This window comes from Caretta caretta, chromosome 2 (genome assembly GCF_965140235.1).
Source record: "Caretta caretta isolate rCarCar2 chromosome 2, rCarCar1.hap1, whole genome shotgun sequence".
NCBI classification, from domain to species: Eukaryota; Metazoa; Chordata; order Testudines; family Cheloniidae; genus Caretta; species Caretta caretta.
The window spans coordinates 136,827,145-136,843,395 of record NC_134207.1 but is presented as its reverse complement, the minus strand read 5'-3'; the positions used below and the strand labels follow the sequence as shown (position 1 = coordinate 136,843,395).

The 16,251-nt window shown below is 45.1% G+C and overlaps 1 protein-coding gene and 1 long non-coding RNA gene across 6 annotated transcripts in view; one reads left to right on the top strand and one right to left on the bottom strand.

The window, feature by feature from the left end:
- Nucleotides 1–16,251, top strand: part of OTULIN (OTU deubiquitinase with linear linkage specificity) — a 53,204-nt gene that overhangs the window by 15,627 nt on the left and 21,326 nt on the right. For 2 of the 5 annotated variants that reach the window (XM_048839626.2, XM_075125439.1), the window contains exon 3: nt 5,957–6,292. In XM_048839626.2, coding sequence (XP_048695583.1) covers nt 5,957–6,292 — 336 coding nt within the window. Of the gene's footprint in view, nt 1–3,946; nt 4,157–5,956; nt 6,293–16,251 lie in introns of those variants that run through there. The other 3 variants (XM_048839629.2, XM_048839628.2, XM_075125440.1) reach the window with 3 other exon arrangements.
- Nucleotides 1,426–3,530, bottom strand: LOC142071110 (uncharacterized). Its single transcript, XR_012667086.1, has 2 exons — nt 3,440–3,530; nt 1,426–3,056 (listed from the first exon to the last, which is right to left on the bottom strand). It is a non-coding gene; the product is annotated as an uncharacterized LOC142071110 (long non-coding RNA).

Here is a 16,251-nt window from a genome sequence, read left to right as displayed (position 1 = left end):
CTATCCGCAGCTGGGAACCACTCTCCTAGACTCAGGCGTCTTAGGCGCTAAGCTGTTTTGTGTCAGAATGAGCTAGGCAGGTGCTAAGCAGCTGGAGGAGGTGCTGGTGGTAGTGCCTTCCTTGTAAGTTTTAGCCCAGTGGTTGGAGAACTCACCTGAGATGTGGGAGACCACTGTTCAAATCCTCTCTCTCCTTCTGCCAAGGGGGGAGTTGCACTTGGAGTCTCCCACATCCAGGTGGGTGCTCTAATCGCTATGCTAAAAGTTATAAGGTGAGCAATGGCACAACCACCCCATCTCCTTCTCTGGCCAGGCTTTGAATGAAACCCCATCTCGTAGGCAGCCCCTGAGCACTCCTACCAGATTGGGCCTAACCCACAAAATAGGCATTTGCCGGCCTATCTGCCCTGATTGGTGAGCCGCTCTGGGGATTTGGTGGGAGATAGGCGTCTGGATGCCTAGAATAAGGCCCGCCCCAAGGCCTTGCTCCCACTTTCTGTTCTTCCCCCGTGGCCCTGCCCGTGGTGCTCTTCCCGACCTTGCTCCACCTCCCCCCTGCGAAGTGTGCGAGAGCTCAGGGCTTGCCCAGGACTTGGGGAGGCTGGGGTCATCTGGCGGGCCAGTGCTCAGGTCAGCTCAGGCTGGCCAGCAGGCTGTGGCTCAGGCCAGCTTGGGCCGGCCAGCAGGCTGTGGCTCAGGCCAGCTTGGGCCAGCCAGCAGCCCAGAGCGGCTGTGGTGGGCAGGCCAGGGCCTGTTCGGGCCAGGCGGTGGCCCAGAGCTCGGGGCAGCTGTGGCAGGCGGGCCAGGGCTCTGGCCTTGTCAAGGTTCCTTCCCCACTCTGAACTCTAGGGTACAGATGTGGGGACCTGCATGAAAAACTCCCTAAGCTTATTTTTACTAGCTTAGGTTAAAACTTCCCCAAGGTACAAACTATTTTACCTTTTGCCCTTGGACTTTATTGCTGCCACCACCAAGCGTCTAACAAATATATAACAGGGAAAGAGCCCGCCTGGAAACGTCTTTCCCCCCCAAATCCTCCCCAAACCCTACACCCCCTTTCCTGGGGAAGGCTTGATAAAAATCCTCACCAATTTGCATAGGTGAACACAGACCCAAACCCTTGGATCTTAAGAACAATGAAAAAGCAATCAGGTTCTTAAAAGAAGAATTTTAATTGAAGAAAAAGTAAAAAGAATCACCTCTGTAAAATCAGGATGGTAAATACCTTACAGGGTAATTAGATGCAAAACAGAGAATCCCTCTAGGCAAAACCTTAAGTTACAAAAAGACACAAAAACAGGAATATACATTCCATTCTGCATAGCTTATTTTATCAGCCATTTAAACAAACAGAATCTAACGCATATCTAGCTAGATTACTTACTAAGTTCTAAGACTCCATTCCTTTTTTGTTTCTCCCCCCCCCCCCCCGCTTTGAAAGTATCTTGTCTCCTCATTGGTCATTTTTGGTCAGGTGCCAGTGAGGTTATCCTAGCTTCTTAACCTTTTACAGGTGAAAGGGTTTTTCCTCTGGCCAGGAGGGATTTTAAAGGTGTTTACCCTTCCCTTTATATTTATGACAGGTCTGCTTGGGTATTAACTTCACAGCTTTAGCATGTCTATGTAGATGAGCCTTTAGTAAGTAAAGGGAAGGGAATAAGGGAAATTGAGGGGGGAAAATGCACGTGCATGTGCGCACACACACTGCAGACATTCAGGTGCAAATACTTTTGATTATGTTCTCCCCACAATCAGTGTCAGAGTTGTCAAGCCATGAACAATAATGGTGCATTAAACACCTCTGAGTCAGCATAGTGTGTCTCCTCACTGCTAAGAAAATGTTTTTACTGTGGAGTAACGAACATGCATTAGCTTTCCCACTGTAAAAACATAGTGGAGATAAGGCACGATAGTTTCACGAAAAGGCAGACTAGGTTAGGTCAGCACTGTGTCCCCTGCCAAACCAATGCTAATGAGTTCCTGATGCTGCCCCCTGACCCACCTGTACAGTCAGTCCACCCTGGCCCTGTCCTCCACCCTGGCCACACAGCAGGGAGTGCGGCCTAACTCTGCCCATGTGAGGGCACTGGGCGGCTTCAGTGCGTGTTACTGAGCATGCTCCGTATCAGCAAAGCTGTGGATTGTGATGTCACATGGGCAGTCAGAGTTGTTGCCAAAAAGCTTTGGAAGCCGTGTAAGAACAAAAGGGGGGAGGGACGTCACGCGCAATGCGTTTGCACTGGATGAGGGAGCGCTGCAGTTTAACCCCTCGGCTGCTGGCTCTGTTCTTTGTCCGCATCGTGCCATGGCTGCCGCATGGGGCTGCCGGTCTGAGCTGGGAGCACCCCTGGCTGCAGAGGTCCGAGTGTGTCGTGGGGCTGTCATGGCAACTGGTAACAGGGTGCTGTTGTAGCATGAGGACCACAGGCCTGACATCAAGACCCCCCCTCTCCCCTGTCTGCTAACGTGAGACAGGGGGCTGAGGAAACGGATGAGGGTAGGCCCTGTGTTGAGGGAGCTCCCCCACTCTGTCCCGGGCCTGGGCTGGTCTGAGCAGGTCACTGTGTGATGGTGAATGTAGCTGAGCCGGTTCCACGGCCCCAGCGGAGGCAAAGCCCCTCTGGGCCTGGCTGGCACCAGGGCTGTTCACCTGCCACTGCTGCTCTCTGGGCCGGAATGGTAGAGGAGTGGGACTTGCAATAGCTTACTCGTCTGTGAGCTTGGCAGATAATAGCCATGGTCTTTTTAAAGCACTGTTGTTTCTTGTTGTTTTCACACTTGCAGGAAATTGTGTATGCATGTGAGGCAATAATTATTTAGTGATCAACTCTGAGCAGTTCTCAAGCAGTGTTTTTCTTACATTGCCTAGCTGTACATTTTGATTATTATTGCTGGAAATGTTTTTCTGTTGGTCTGTGCATGTACGGTGAAATCAGCGTTGACTCAAGTTTACTGATAAAAATCCTTCGAGGTTTAACGATTGACACTAATGTTCCTGTTTCGGTAACTCTTTACGTGTTGCAGAGCTCTCTGACATGCAAGCTCAAATCAGTCACCTGTGGAAATGAGCAGGGGAGTATTTCTTGACAAGTCTCAACAAAAATAAAAATGGCTCTGCCTTTCAAAACAAGCCCAACCCATTTCAGAGGGAGGGAAGTGGGGATATTTATACAAATTCCATAATTTTTTTAGTAATGTAAACACACACACATGTATTATTTTAGTAAGTGTAATGTGTAACAATGTTGTATGCAGCAAAACTAGTGGTAGAAATAATAAAGGGGTAGAGGAGTGGGACTTGCAATGCAGCATCCACCCTGCAAGCTCAGTGGGCTTCCTGTGCACCTTTTCCGGGCTGTAACATCCCACTCGGGGGGGTGGGGGTGGGGCTGTGGCTCCCCTTAGCCAGCCGGGTTTCACCACCTCCCCCCCTACTTACTTGGGCTGGGACTGCACCCCTCAGTGCCTCCACTCCCTCCTGCTCCTCCCAGTCACAGACTGCCCGGGGAACAGCTGCACCAGCTGTTTTGGGTGACTGCAGCTTGAAGTTCAGACTTCAGGGCCCCCCAAACAGCTAGGGAGTGCAAATGCTGAGCTTGTTCTATGCACCCTGCAGGTTCCGGGGCGGCTGGAGGCGGTATGTGCTACTCAGCTTCCCGGGTTCCCCAGTCATCGCCCTGGAGTCCAAGGGAGGCGACTGGTGAACCCGGGAAGCTGAGTAGCACATACCGCCTCCGCGGCCGCCCCGGAACCTGCATGGGGCAGAATAAGAAGCAGACACTTCCGGCGGAAGCTCACTCCCAGCCCAAAATAAAGCCGCGGGAGCTCGCGTCCTAGCCCCCCAGGCGCCCAACTTTGTGACGTTTGGAGCAACTTCCAACAAGCAGGCGCCCCGGGCTGCTTCTCGGCAGGGGAGCGGCGCCGCGCGGAGGGGGGAGGCGGGCGGGCGGGCGGGCGAGGGAGCCGGAGCCGGAGCCGGAGCCCGCAGCTGCTGCTGGAGCCGGCGCGGTGGCTGCATGAGGATCCGAAGAGCCGCGCGGAGAAGAGGCCCGTGCTTAGAGGCCACCTTGCCGTGAGCCCGGCGTGACTTCGGCTTCCCGGGCAGCACCAAGAGATCCAGGCTGAGTAACGAAGAGCGCGGCGGGCTCCCAGCACGGTGAGTCCCGCCCGAGCTGCGCGGTGTCAGGCCAGGGCGGGCGGTTTCTGAAAACACTTTCTGGGTTTTGTGCCTATATTTAAAGTCACACGGGAAGGCTATTAGCTGAGACTGTTTCATTTATTGGGTGTTCTTTGGCATCTGTCTACTCCTTTTCTATGTCAGGATTGATTATCCTATAAATAAATACTAGGTTTGAACGGATACAGCACATAGAATTGGGTGATTTAAAAGGTGTAACGTTGTGCATTAACCTTGCTGGAAAGCTTTAGAAATTGTATAAAGGTTCTGTTCTACTGGAAGTAGATTTAGAGTATAAATCAACTAGAATATTGCATTTGGGTATTTTCGTATAATTATAAATCTTGGCCTTTAACATTTTCAGGTAGGTTACAAACATCAATTAATCCTCACCACACCCATTTTAGTTGCTTAATCTTAGTTTAATAATTGAAGTCATGTGATTTAGCCAGTCTACCTTTTTGTTCCCTTATTAAGAGTCAACTAATAGGAGCAGAGCGTCCTACCCATGGGTAAGTGTCTGAAGGGTAAAAATGAAAACAGGAGAAGGCTGTTTTAAGGATATCAAAGAAGTAAAAAACTTCTTTTTTTTTTTTTTAATGGAGACAAACTTAAAACGTGTCTGTACGTATTTTACCTGCTGCTATTAAAAGATGCAAGTGATGCTGAAGATTACCATAACTGAAATGATAAAGTGGATACAGACATTTTTCTATCTGGTATAGTTTGTATATAGTCAATTTCACTGTTGCTCTATATTCAGTTTGCCCTATTTGTGGTCTTCAAATAACATTAGAGAGAGAGAGAGAAACATTTTTTACAGATTGGGAGACCAAAAAATTGACAGTGGAGTCCAGGGAAAATCTGGTATCTGAAACTTTTAATTACATTTTTTAAGCTGATCAGATTTCACAGTGTTCTTTTATGTAGAGCCAAAAATGTAAATGGCACTTCAATAGTTATTATCCATTCCCGCAAAGAGTTCACAATCTAAAGGTATGGAGAGGTAAAATACTTAGAATATTGAAACCTTAGAATAAAATAGTGTCTGTTTATCAGGTTTAGCAGAATATGTAGATTTTCAGAAATGCCTTGCAGGAGTTGGACTCAGGATTCATTAATTTGAGGGATTGCCAAATGGTAGGAGTGATAAAAGCAAAAGATAAAGGGAACAATAGGTACAGTGTATAAAGCAGGGAGAAGTGTAGCAGGATATAAGGACAGAATGTCAGAAAAGAGGTGCAGTTCATGTGTATTTATTGTAAATCTACTTTACAATGGTAGAAATGATTTCTGGGTTTGTTTTTTATTTCTGATACATATACATTTTTCTCTGCTATCTATAGAAGTCCCTTGTCTGGAGTAACTTAAAACTGGAATGGATAAAGCAATCGAATAGTGATTCTTATACTTGTGCATGACTATTGGTTAATCCCAATGGCCTTTTAGGGGATACTTCGTGTTTGAGAGAGCAGTAGTTTTAGAGTCTACTCTCAAGTCTTAGCTTGAGCAGTAGTCTGTAGAATGAAAAAGTTTGAGAGCTACCATGTTAGAAAATAGACACTGTAGCTAAGAATCCTGCGCTGGCTAGATGATCAAATACATCTTCATATCCAAATTTTCTGATAAACTGTTTCAGCTTTGTATGCTGAAAACATGATCCATTAATCTTACACTGAGAACAACCAGGAGAGATTTTGTGTCAAAATATTGTACCTTTGGCAAAAATATACTCCTTCATCCTCATGAATGTACCTTACATATTTATGTATTTCAAAGCCAGGGTATGTTTCAGCGAAAGACAAGCAAGTCCACTGGCCCTTCGGCTAGTGCAGAAGAAACACAGAAGAAAGATACTGCAATGATAAATTTGACTAGACATGAAAAGGAAAAATATATTCCCAGTGATGAACCTTCTTCAGCAAGTGCAGCTGGTGACCAGAAAGAGAAACCTGCGTTAGAAACCAAAAAAGAACATGCTCATTCAGGACATGGAAAAGCTGCTCAGGCACATGACCTGAAGGCATCTCTGACCAGCCACGATTCCCATAAAAACTGTGAAGTAAAGCTGTCGGTGTCAAGTAGCTCTTCAGCAAAGGAGTCATCTGTAGACAAGTGAGTTTTTATCGAAACTTTTCTGTAAAATCACGTACTTTAATTTCTGTTTGTAATATTAATGTAAGTAAAATAGGCATAAATGCCAAAGAAATTAGTAGTTGCATGTAGGTAATTAGTGTTGCTGCATGACACTTAGCTTGAATCTTTCACTTCCTGAGTTGAAGGGATTTGGCTGCATCTCAGTAACCTGTGGGTAGATGGATCTCTTGGTACTCCATAGCAGTCCCCTTTGGCCAGTCTAGAAGAGGTACTGATGAGCTTTGTAGACCTTTAGGCCGGATACAGGGCCTTGAGAATTGTAGGAATACAAGGTGGTACTGTAAGTCAAGGGACCAATTTTATAAACACTTACTTCTAGGGGCATGGCTAATACTGGGGATAGGAATATATTTTATTATCTTAAAATTCTTAGCATCTGCTTCGAAAGAATGCTGTGTGCTCTGATATTTTGAACTCTGTGGAAGTTCTGTCTGCAAGGACTACAAGAGTAGATGTGTTTAAACATCGTCTGCAATCTTTAAAAAGACAAATTAAGAAAAAATAGGGAGGTGGGCAGATGGCGGGACGGGAACTAGCTGATCATTTTGTGAGCACCCTCTGCTGTATCTTCAGGATTAGTTTAACTAACTAGTTTTATTCCCAGAACTTTTCCAACCCTGTGTATTTCTAGAGTTTTGATCTGTTGACCCTGACTTTTTAAAGAAAGGTTTTACTTAAATATAGAGCCGTGGTTCCCAAACTTGTTCTGCCGCTTGGGCGGGGAAAGCCCCTGGCGGACCGGGCCGGTTTGTTTACCTGCTACGTCCACAGGTTCGGCCGATCGCGGCTCCCAGTGGCCGCGGTTTGCTGCTCCAAGCTAATGGGAGCTGCTGGAAGCAGCGGAACAAGTTTGGGAACCACTGATATAGAGGAATGCTGGTATGTGAAGAACGCACATTTTGCTTCCCTCAACAAAGGCAAAACTGAGAGGCCTGGTGTACGCTAGCAAATTAGGTTGGCATAAGATAAAATCCACACCCCTGGGTGGTGTAGTTGAGCCAACCTGAGTCCTTGCATTGACACTATTAGATCTGTTAGACCTTGCTACGGCCTCTTGGGAGGTGGATTACCTACACCAGTGGGCGAATCCCTCCTGTTGGCATAGGTAGTGTCTACACTGAAATGCAGCAGGGGCATAACTGCAGCAGTGTAGCTGTGCTGCTCTGGCATTTTGAGTGTAGACAAGCCCTTACTGAAGCGAGAGCAGGATCAGAAATAATCTCAACTCTCTCTTTTATATATATCTAATATATATCCATATATAATCTCCCTCTCCCTCATGTATGTATGTGTATAAATAATGTGTGTCAGGCCCAAATCTGTGATCTCTTACTTGCATGAGAAGTAAGATTAAGTTGGGGACTACTTGTCTGAGTGAGGATTTGCTGCAAAGGCTCCATAAAGAGAAATGGGTGTCCTCAAAGGGGGAGGGCTGTGGGAATCTTTAGGGAAATGAACCTGTTCATGTTTGAAATGAGTATTATAAACAGTGGAAAGTGAAAAGAAAATAAATGTGGCTGCTCCTTTTCCTTAGTATAGATTGATAAAATGGTAGAGCAAGGAAGTGCTTTATCCTCATTATTCTATGACCCATGCCTTATTTACTAAACATCATCCAATGTGAACAGTGAGTACAAAATTATTCATTTCCTCATGGTGTTTTCTAAGGTACTCATCAAAAAGCGTTACTTTTAATTTTAGTTGAGAAAAGTGAATAAGTATGACCATGGGCTTGAAAATGCTACTTATTTCATGTTTTCACAAACTTGCCATTTAAGTAATTAATCCCCTTAAACAAGTATTCCAATTTTGTGTATTTGAAACTTCCACCACATAAATAGATTTTCTGTTTTCTCATAGATAGTTTTCATAGACTTCATGAAGTCTATTTTTTTCATTTATTTTAATTTTTGAAATTAGCTGTTGCTGTGTAATAAAGGCTTTTGTGCTTCCATATAATTTATGCAGTTGAGTATCTGGACTTATCAGTATTATGAATAATACATCTAATCATCACCATCATTAAAAAGGATTTACATAATCCTCCCTTAATAAGATCTCATTTTAAAAAAGTAAAATGAAAATGTTAATTAACTGTAGTAAAAATGCAATAAAACAAGAGCTCCCCCCACCCCCCTGATGCTTCATACAGTATTTTGAATCCTGTGGTCTCAGTCCTGGTAATGTTTCTTTGTGTAGTAGTCCTGTTTGAAGTAAATGGAGACTAGTCATATTAATAATTGTTAGCAGAATTGGGCCATTGTTTCTCCCTCCTTTGGAGGGTTTGGTTGTTTTTTTTGTTCATTTTTTCTTTCTCTGGTCGCACTGAAAATTCTTGGTCTGCCCTAGTTCATGGTAGTCTCATCCTTACCATTTCTCCTCTTTGCACTTCTGTTATTTCATCTATTAAGATTCCTAAAAATAACCCCAGATATATGTATCCTTGGGTGTACAACATGCAGCTCTTTCTCCCCCTTTTAAAGATCTTGGTTACCATCTTTCTTCCTGACTGTGTTTACAATAGAACAAAATCTGCTTCATGAAAGTGCTACTATTTAAGAATTACTATTAATGTTTGTTTGAATTTAAAGTAGAAGTTTTACTTGCAGCCTGTTAGGGGTTCTTGTTCTATTCAGGTCATCTTCCTTTATGCCCATTGTATTCTCAAGTTTTCTAATGGCACCTGTTTTGAGAAGAAATTTCTGTCTCTTCCTTTGACCCAGATACACACAGAAATTGCAGTGAGTGCAACCTTTTTTGTGTACACTCAACTTGAGAGTGTTTTTCACTCAAAATTTTAAAGCAAGTGCTGCTCACACCAATTTTGCTGACACCCTGGAAGCAGAAAGTGGGGCAATATCCTAAAAGAACTGGATATTATCTTGCCCTGAAATCAATGAACTATTGCATACAAAAAAACGTTCCTGGAAAAAACAACATTATTTAGACTAAGTCGAACACTGGAAACTTAGAAGTGTCAGAAGTTAGGTTGCTCGTTTAACTTCAGTTCACCTTCCTTGTTCTTTTGTATATAGGCAGTTCATTAAATCTTGTGTTCCAGTGCATTTTTTTTCCATAGGACCCTCTGCTTCATTCAGTGCACAGATTGGATAGTGATAAGAGAATGAGGTAGCTGTCCAATATTTTTATTCTTATAACTCTTAGTGATCCCATATCTATTTACTGAACACCATCCAAAGTCTGCTGCAATACAGAGTTATTCATTTCCTCCTGGTCTTTTGTAGGGCACTCATTCCCATAATATCAGAGTATGTCACAAACATTAATGAATTGATCTCCACTGAGAGGTCAGAGCATTGTCACCATTTTGCTGATGGAAACACTGAGAGAGATTTGCCTGAGGCCACACAATGAATGAGTGGCAGAACCAGGATAAGTACTCGGGACTTCTCACCAATAGGAGTCGTGGGGAAAAACAACTTGAGACAGCAGGACAAATTTATGAGTGCGATTGTGTGACAAGGTTGGTTGTAATGGTAGGGGACAGAGCTCAGCAGCCCTGAGGCTCGCTTCTGGTTTGTCTCATGTTCCTAAAAGCTCATGCTTCAGGGTTTCAGCTGTCCACCAGCAGGGGTCAGGAAGGGATCCTCCCGCTCACCCCACAATGTATTATGGTGGGTGGGTGGGACACTGGGTGGGGTGGACCAATGGTTTGAGGTGGCACCAAGCATTCTCTCTGTCTGGCTAGTTCTTGTTCACATGCTCAGGATCCGATTGTCATATGTGGAATCGGGATGGAATTTTCCCCTATGTCAGATTGGGGAAACCTAAAGGGGGCGGGGGTGTTTCACCTTCTCCTGCAGCGTGTAGGTGCCGTCACCTGCCAAGATCATCTGGGTATATTTCACTTAATCATTTCCCTGCTCTTGTGGGGTGCTTAGGTCTATGGTGCACCTCAGTCCCTCCTGTTCTTTGCCCGTGGCGCACAATAGTGTAGTCTCCTGAGAGTGTAATACTTTGGGCTAATTTCAGTTAATGTGTGGATGGATGCAGGGTGATGTCGGTGTCTTGTGATATACAGGAGGCAGATGATCCATTGGTTTCTTCTGGCCTTAAACTCTGTTCATTTTTCCAGACCACACTGCCTTACTGACAGAGATGCTAAACATCTGCAGCTCCCATTTACTTCATCTGCGGTTGTTTGTGAGTGCTTAGCACTCCTGCAAATCAGGCTCCGGATGATTAAAATTGGGCACCTGGGAAATTTTGGAACACGCAATTACCTGGAAACACTTTGATTTAAGTGACTTGCTCAGCATCACATAGAAACTCTGATGGAAGCAGGGATACAAACGAGTTCTGGTGTTCGTCGGACTTAACCATAAAACTATCCTTTTTCTTCCTTCAGTCCACTATCTCATTCACTACACACCTCCGAGCTTCTGCAACAGATGAGGCAGAGAACTTATAATCTCATTCACCACGTAACCCTGAGTTCCATTCATCCTGTGCACTAAATTGAAAAAATAGCGTGTGATCATGTAACTAAGGAGTTATCCTAATGTATACGCACAGGAAAGCGGAATTAAGGTTGCATAGCAATTGAAAGGTTGGAAATGGCAGAAGTGCTTCATTACTTTCTTGTTTCAGTTTTCACCAAGAAGGTTGGTGGTGATTGGACGTCTCGCATAGTGAATGCCAGTGAAAATGAGGTAGGATCAGAAGAGGCTAAAACAGGGAAAGAACAAGTTAAAAATTACTTGGACAAATTAGATGTTTTCAAGTCACCAGGGCCTGATGAAATACTCAAGGAGCTGACTAAGGAGATATCTGAGCCACTAACAATTATCTTTGAGAAGTCATGGAAGAGGGGAGAGATTCCAGAAGACTGAAAAAGGGGCAAATATAGTGCCCATCTATAAAAAGGGAAATAAGGACAACCCAGGGAATTACAGACCAGTCAGCTTAACTTCTTTCCGGGTGCAGATAATTAAGCAATCAGTTTGCAAACATCTAGAAGATAATAAGGTGATAAGTAACAGTCAGCATGGCTTTGTCAAAAACAAATCGTGTCAAACCAACCTGATTGCTTTCTTTGACAGGGTAGCAAGCCTTGTGTGTAGGGGGGAAGCGTTAGATGTGGTATATCTTGACTTTACTAAAGTTTTTAATACTCTCACATGACCTTCTCATAATAAACTAGGGAAATCCCACCTAAATGGAGCTACTATAAGGTGAGTGCAAAACTGGTCGGAAAATCATTCTTGGAGCGTAGTTATCAGTGGTTTACAGTCATGCTGCAAGGGCATAACGAGTGGGGTCCTACAGGGATCAGTTCTGGGTCCAGTTCTGTTCAATATCTTCCTCAGTGATTTAAATAATAGCATACAGAGTACACTTATAAAGTTTGCGGACGGTACCAAGCTGGGAGGGGTTCCAAGTGCTTTAGAGGATAGGATTAAAATTCAAAATGATCTGGACAAATTGGAGAAATGGTGTTAAGTAAATGGGATGAAATTCAATAAGGACAAATGCAAAGTACTCGACTTAGGAAGGAGCAATCAGCTGCACACATACAAAATGGGAAATGATTGCTTTGGAAGGAGTACTGTGGAAAGGGAGCTGGGGGTCATAGTGGACCACAAGCTAAATGAGTCAACAGTGTAATGCTGTTGCAAAAAAGGTGAACATCCATTCTGGGATGTATTAGAAGAAGTGTTGTAAGAAATAATTCTTCTGCTCTACTCCGCTCTGATTAGGCCTCACCTGGAGTATCGTGTCCAGTTCTAGGCACCACATTTCAGGAAGGCTATTGACAAATTGGAGAGAGTCCAGAGAAGAGCAACAGAAATGACTAAAGGTCTAGAAAACATGACCTAAGAGGAAAGATTTGAAAAAATTGGGTTTGTTTAGTCTGGAAAAGAGAAGACTGAGAGGGGACATAACAGTTTTCAAGTATGTAAAAGGTTCTTAAAAGGAAGAGGAAGAAAAATAGTGGTTTTTTAACCTCTGAGGATAGGACAAGAAGCAATGGGCTTAAATTGCAGCAAGGGAGGTTTAGGTTGGACATTAAGAAAAACTTCCTAACTGTCAGTGTGGTTAAGCACTGGAATAAATTGTCTAGGGAGGTTGTGGAATCCCCATCATGGGAGATTTTTAAGAACTGGTTAGACAAGCACCCGTCAAGAATGGTCTAGATCAGGGGTTGGCAAACTTTTTGGCCCAAGGGCCACATCGGGGTGTGAAACTGTATGGAGGGCTGGGTAGGGAAAGCTTTGTCCCCTCCCGTCTCCTGACTGCCCCCTCCCCTGGGATTCCACCCCCTATCCAACCCCCTCTGCTCCCTGTACCCTGACTGCCCTGACCTATCCACACCCCCACCCCCCTGACAGGCCCCCCGGGACTCCCATGCCCTATCCAACCCCCTGTTCCCTGACTGCCCCAGAACCTCCGTCCCATCCAACCGCTCCCTGTCCCCTGACTGCCCCCCAGGACCCGCTACCTAACCTTGTCACCGCCGTGTCTGCGTGCCACCCCCTTACCATGCCACTCAGAGCAGCAATAGCTTGCAGCTGCGCTGCCCCCACGGTGGCATAGCAGCATGGGAGGGGGAACAATGGGGGAGGGGCCAGGGGCAAGCCTCCCCGGTCGGGAGCTCAGGGGCCAGGCAGGACATTCCCGTGGGCTGGATGTGGTCCGTAGGCTGTAGTTTGCCCACCTCTGGTCTAGATAATTAATCCTGCCATGAGTGCAGGGGACTGGACTAAATGACCTCTCAAGGTCTCTTCCAGTTCTACGAGTCTATGAAATGTCAGAATTTCAAGTGGTCAACTTTGCATCCTAAATAGCCTTCTTTTAGTATAGTTTTCTTACATTGTCATATGTGGAATCGGGATGGAATTTTCCCCTATGTCAGATTGGGGAAACCTAAAGGGGGCGGGGGTGTTTCACCTTCTCCTGCAGCGTGTAGGTGCCGTCACCTGCCAAGATCATCTGGGTATATTTCACTTAATCATTTCCCTGCTCTTGTGGGGTGCTTAGGTCTATGGTGCACCTCAGTCCCTCCTGTTCTTTGCCCGTGGCGCACAATAGTGTAGTCTCCTGAGAGTGTAATACTTTGGGCTAATTTCAGTTAATGTGTGGATGGATGCAGGGTGATGTCGGTGTCTTGTGATATACAGGAGGCAGATGATCCATTGGTTTCTTCTGGCCTTAAACTCTGTTCATTTTTCCAGACCACACTGCCTTACTGACAGAGATGCTAAACATCTGCAGCTCCCATTTACTTCATCTGCGGTTGTTTGTGAGTGCTTAGCACTCCTGCAAATCAGGCTCCGGATGATTAAAATTGGGCACCTGGGAAATTTTGGAACACGCAATTACCTGGAAACACTTTGATTTAAGTGACTTGCTCAGCATCACATAGAAACTCTGATGGAAGCAGGGATACAAACGAGTTCTGGTGTTCGTCGGACTTAACCATAAAACTATCCTTTTTCTTCCTTCAGTCCACTATCTCATTCACTACACACCTCCGAGCTTCTGCAACAGATGAGGCAGAGAACTTATAATCTCATTCACCACGTAACCCTGAGTTCCATTCATCCTGTGCACTAAATTGAAAAAATAGCGTGTGATCATGTAACTAAGGAGTTATCCTAATGTATACGCACAGGAAAGCGGAATTAAGGTTGCATAGCAATTGAAAGGTTGGAAATGGCAGAAGTGCTTCATTACTTTCTTGTTTCAGTTTTCACCAAGAAGGTTGGTGGTGATTGGACGTCTCGCATAGTGAATGCCAGTGAAAATGAGGTAGGATCAGAAGAGGCTAAAACAGGGAAAGAACAAGTTAAAAATTACTTGGACAAATTAGATGTTTTCAAGTCACCAGGGCCTGATGAAATACTCAAGGAGCTGACTAAGGAGATATCTGAGCCACTAACAATTATCTTTGAGAAGTCATGGAAGAGGGGAGAGATTCCAGAAGACTGAAAAAGGGGCAAATATAGTGCCCATCTATAAAAAGGGAAATAAGGACAACCCAGGGAATTACAGACCAGTCAGCTTAACTTCTTTCCGGGTGCAGATAATTAAGCAATCAGTTTGCAAACATCTAGAAGATAATAAGGTGATAAGTAACAGTCAGCATGGCTTTGTCAAAAACAAATCGTGTCAAACCAACCTGATTGCTTTCTTTGACAGGGTAGCAAGCCTTGTGTGTAGGGGGGAAGCGTTAGATGTGGTATATCTTGACTTTACTAAAGTTTTTAATACTCTCACATGACCTTCTCATAATAAACTAGGGAAATCCCACCTAAATGGAGCTACTATAAGGTGAGTGCAAAACTGGTCGGAAAATCATTCTTGGAGCGTAGTTATCAGTGGTTTACAGTCATGCTGCAAGGGCATAACGAGTGGGGTCCTACAGGGATCAGTTCTGGGTCCAGTTCTGTTCAATATCTTCCTCAGTGATTTAAATAATAGCATACAGAGTACACTTATAAAGTTTGCGGACGGTACCAAGCTGGGAGGGGTTCCAAGTGCTTTAGAGGATAGGATTAAAATTCAAAATGATCTGGACAAATTGGAGAAATGGTGTTAAGTAAATGGGATGAAATTCAATAAGGACAAATGCAAAGTACTCGACTTAGGAAGGAGCAATCAGCTGCACACATACAAAATGGGAAATGATTGCTTTGGAAGGAGTACTGTGGAAAGGGAGCTGGGGGTCATAGTGGACCACAAGCTAAATGAGTCAACAGTGTAATGCTGTTGCAAAAAAGGTGAACATCCATTCTGGGATGTATTAGAAGAAGTGTTGTAAGAAATAATTCTTCTGCTCTACTCCGCTCTGATTAGGCCTCACCTGGAGTATCGTGTCCAGTTCTAGGCACCACATTTCAGGAAGGCTATTGACAAATTGGAGAGAGTCCAGAGAAGAGCAACAGAAATGACTAAAGGTCTAGAAAACATGACCTAAGAGGAAAGATTTGAAAAAATTGGGTTTGTTTAGTCTGGAAAAGAGAAGACTGAGAGGGGACATAACAGTTTTCAAGTATGTAAAAGGTTCTTAAAAGGAAGAGGAAGAAAAATAGTGGTTTTTTAACCTCTGAGGATAGGACAAGAAGCAATGGGCTTAAATTGCAGCAAGGGAGGTTTAGGTTGGACATTAAGAAAAACTTCCTAACTGTCAGTGTGGTTAAGCACTGGAATAAATTGTCTAGGGAGGTTGTGGAATCCCCATCATGGGAGATTTTTAAGAACTGGTTAGACAAGCACCCGTCAAGAATGGTCTAGATCAGGGGTTGGCAAACTTTTTGGCCCAAGGGCCACATCGGGGTGTGAAACTGTATGGAGGGCTGGGTAGGGAAAGCTTTGTCCCCTCCCGTCTCCTGACTGCCCCCTCCCCTGGGATTCCACCCCCTATCCAACCCCCTCTGCTCCCTGTACCCTGACTGCCCTGACCTATCCACACCCCCACCCCCCTGACAGGCCCCCCGGGACTCCCATGCCCTATCCAACCCCCTGTTCCCTGACTGCCCCAGAACCTCCGTCCCATCCAACCGCTCCCTGTCCCCTGACTGCCCCCCAGGACCCGCTACCTAACCTTGTCACCGCCGTGTCTGCGTGCCACCCCCTTACCATGCCACTCAGAGCAGCAATAGCTTGCAGCTGCGCTGCCCCCACGGTGGCATAGCAGCATGGGAGGGGGAACAATGGGGGAGGGGCCAGGGGCAAGCCTCCCCGGTCGGGAGCTCAGGGGCCAGGCAGGACATTCCCGTGGGCTGGATGTGGTCCGTAGGCTGTAGTTTGCCCACCTCTGGTCTAGATAATTAATCCTGCCATGAGTGCAGGGGACTGGACTAAATGACCTCTCAAGGTCTCTTCCAGTTCTACGAGTCTATGAAATGTCAGAATTTCAAGTGGTCAACTTTGCATCCTAAATAGCCTTCTTT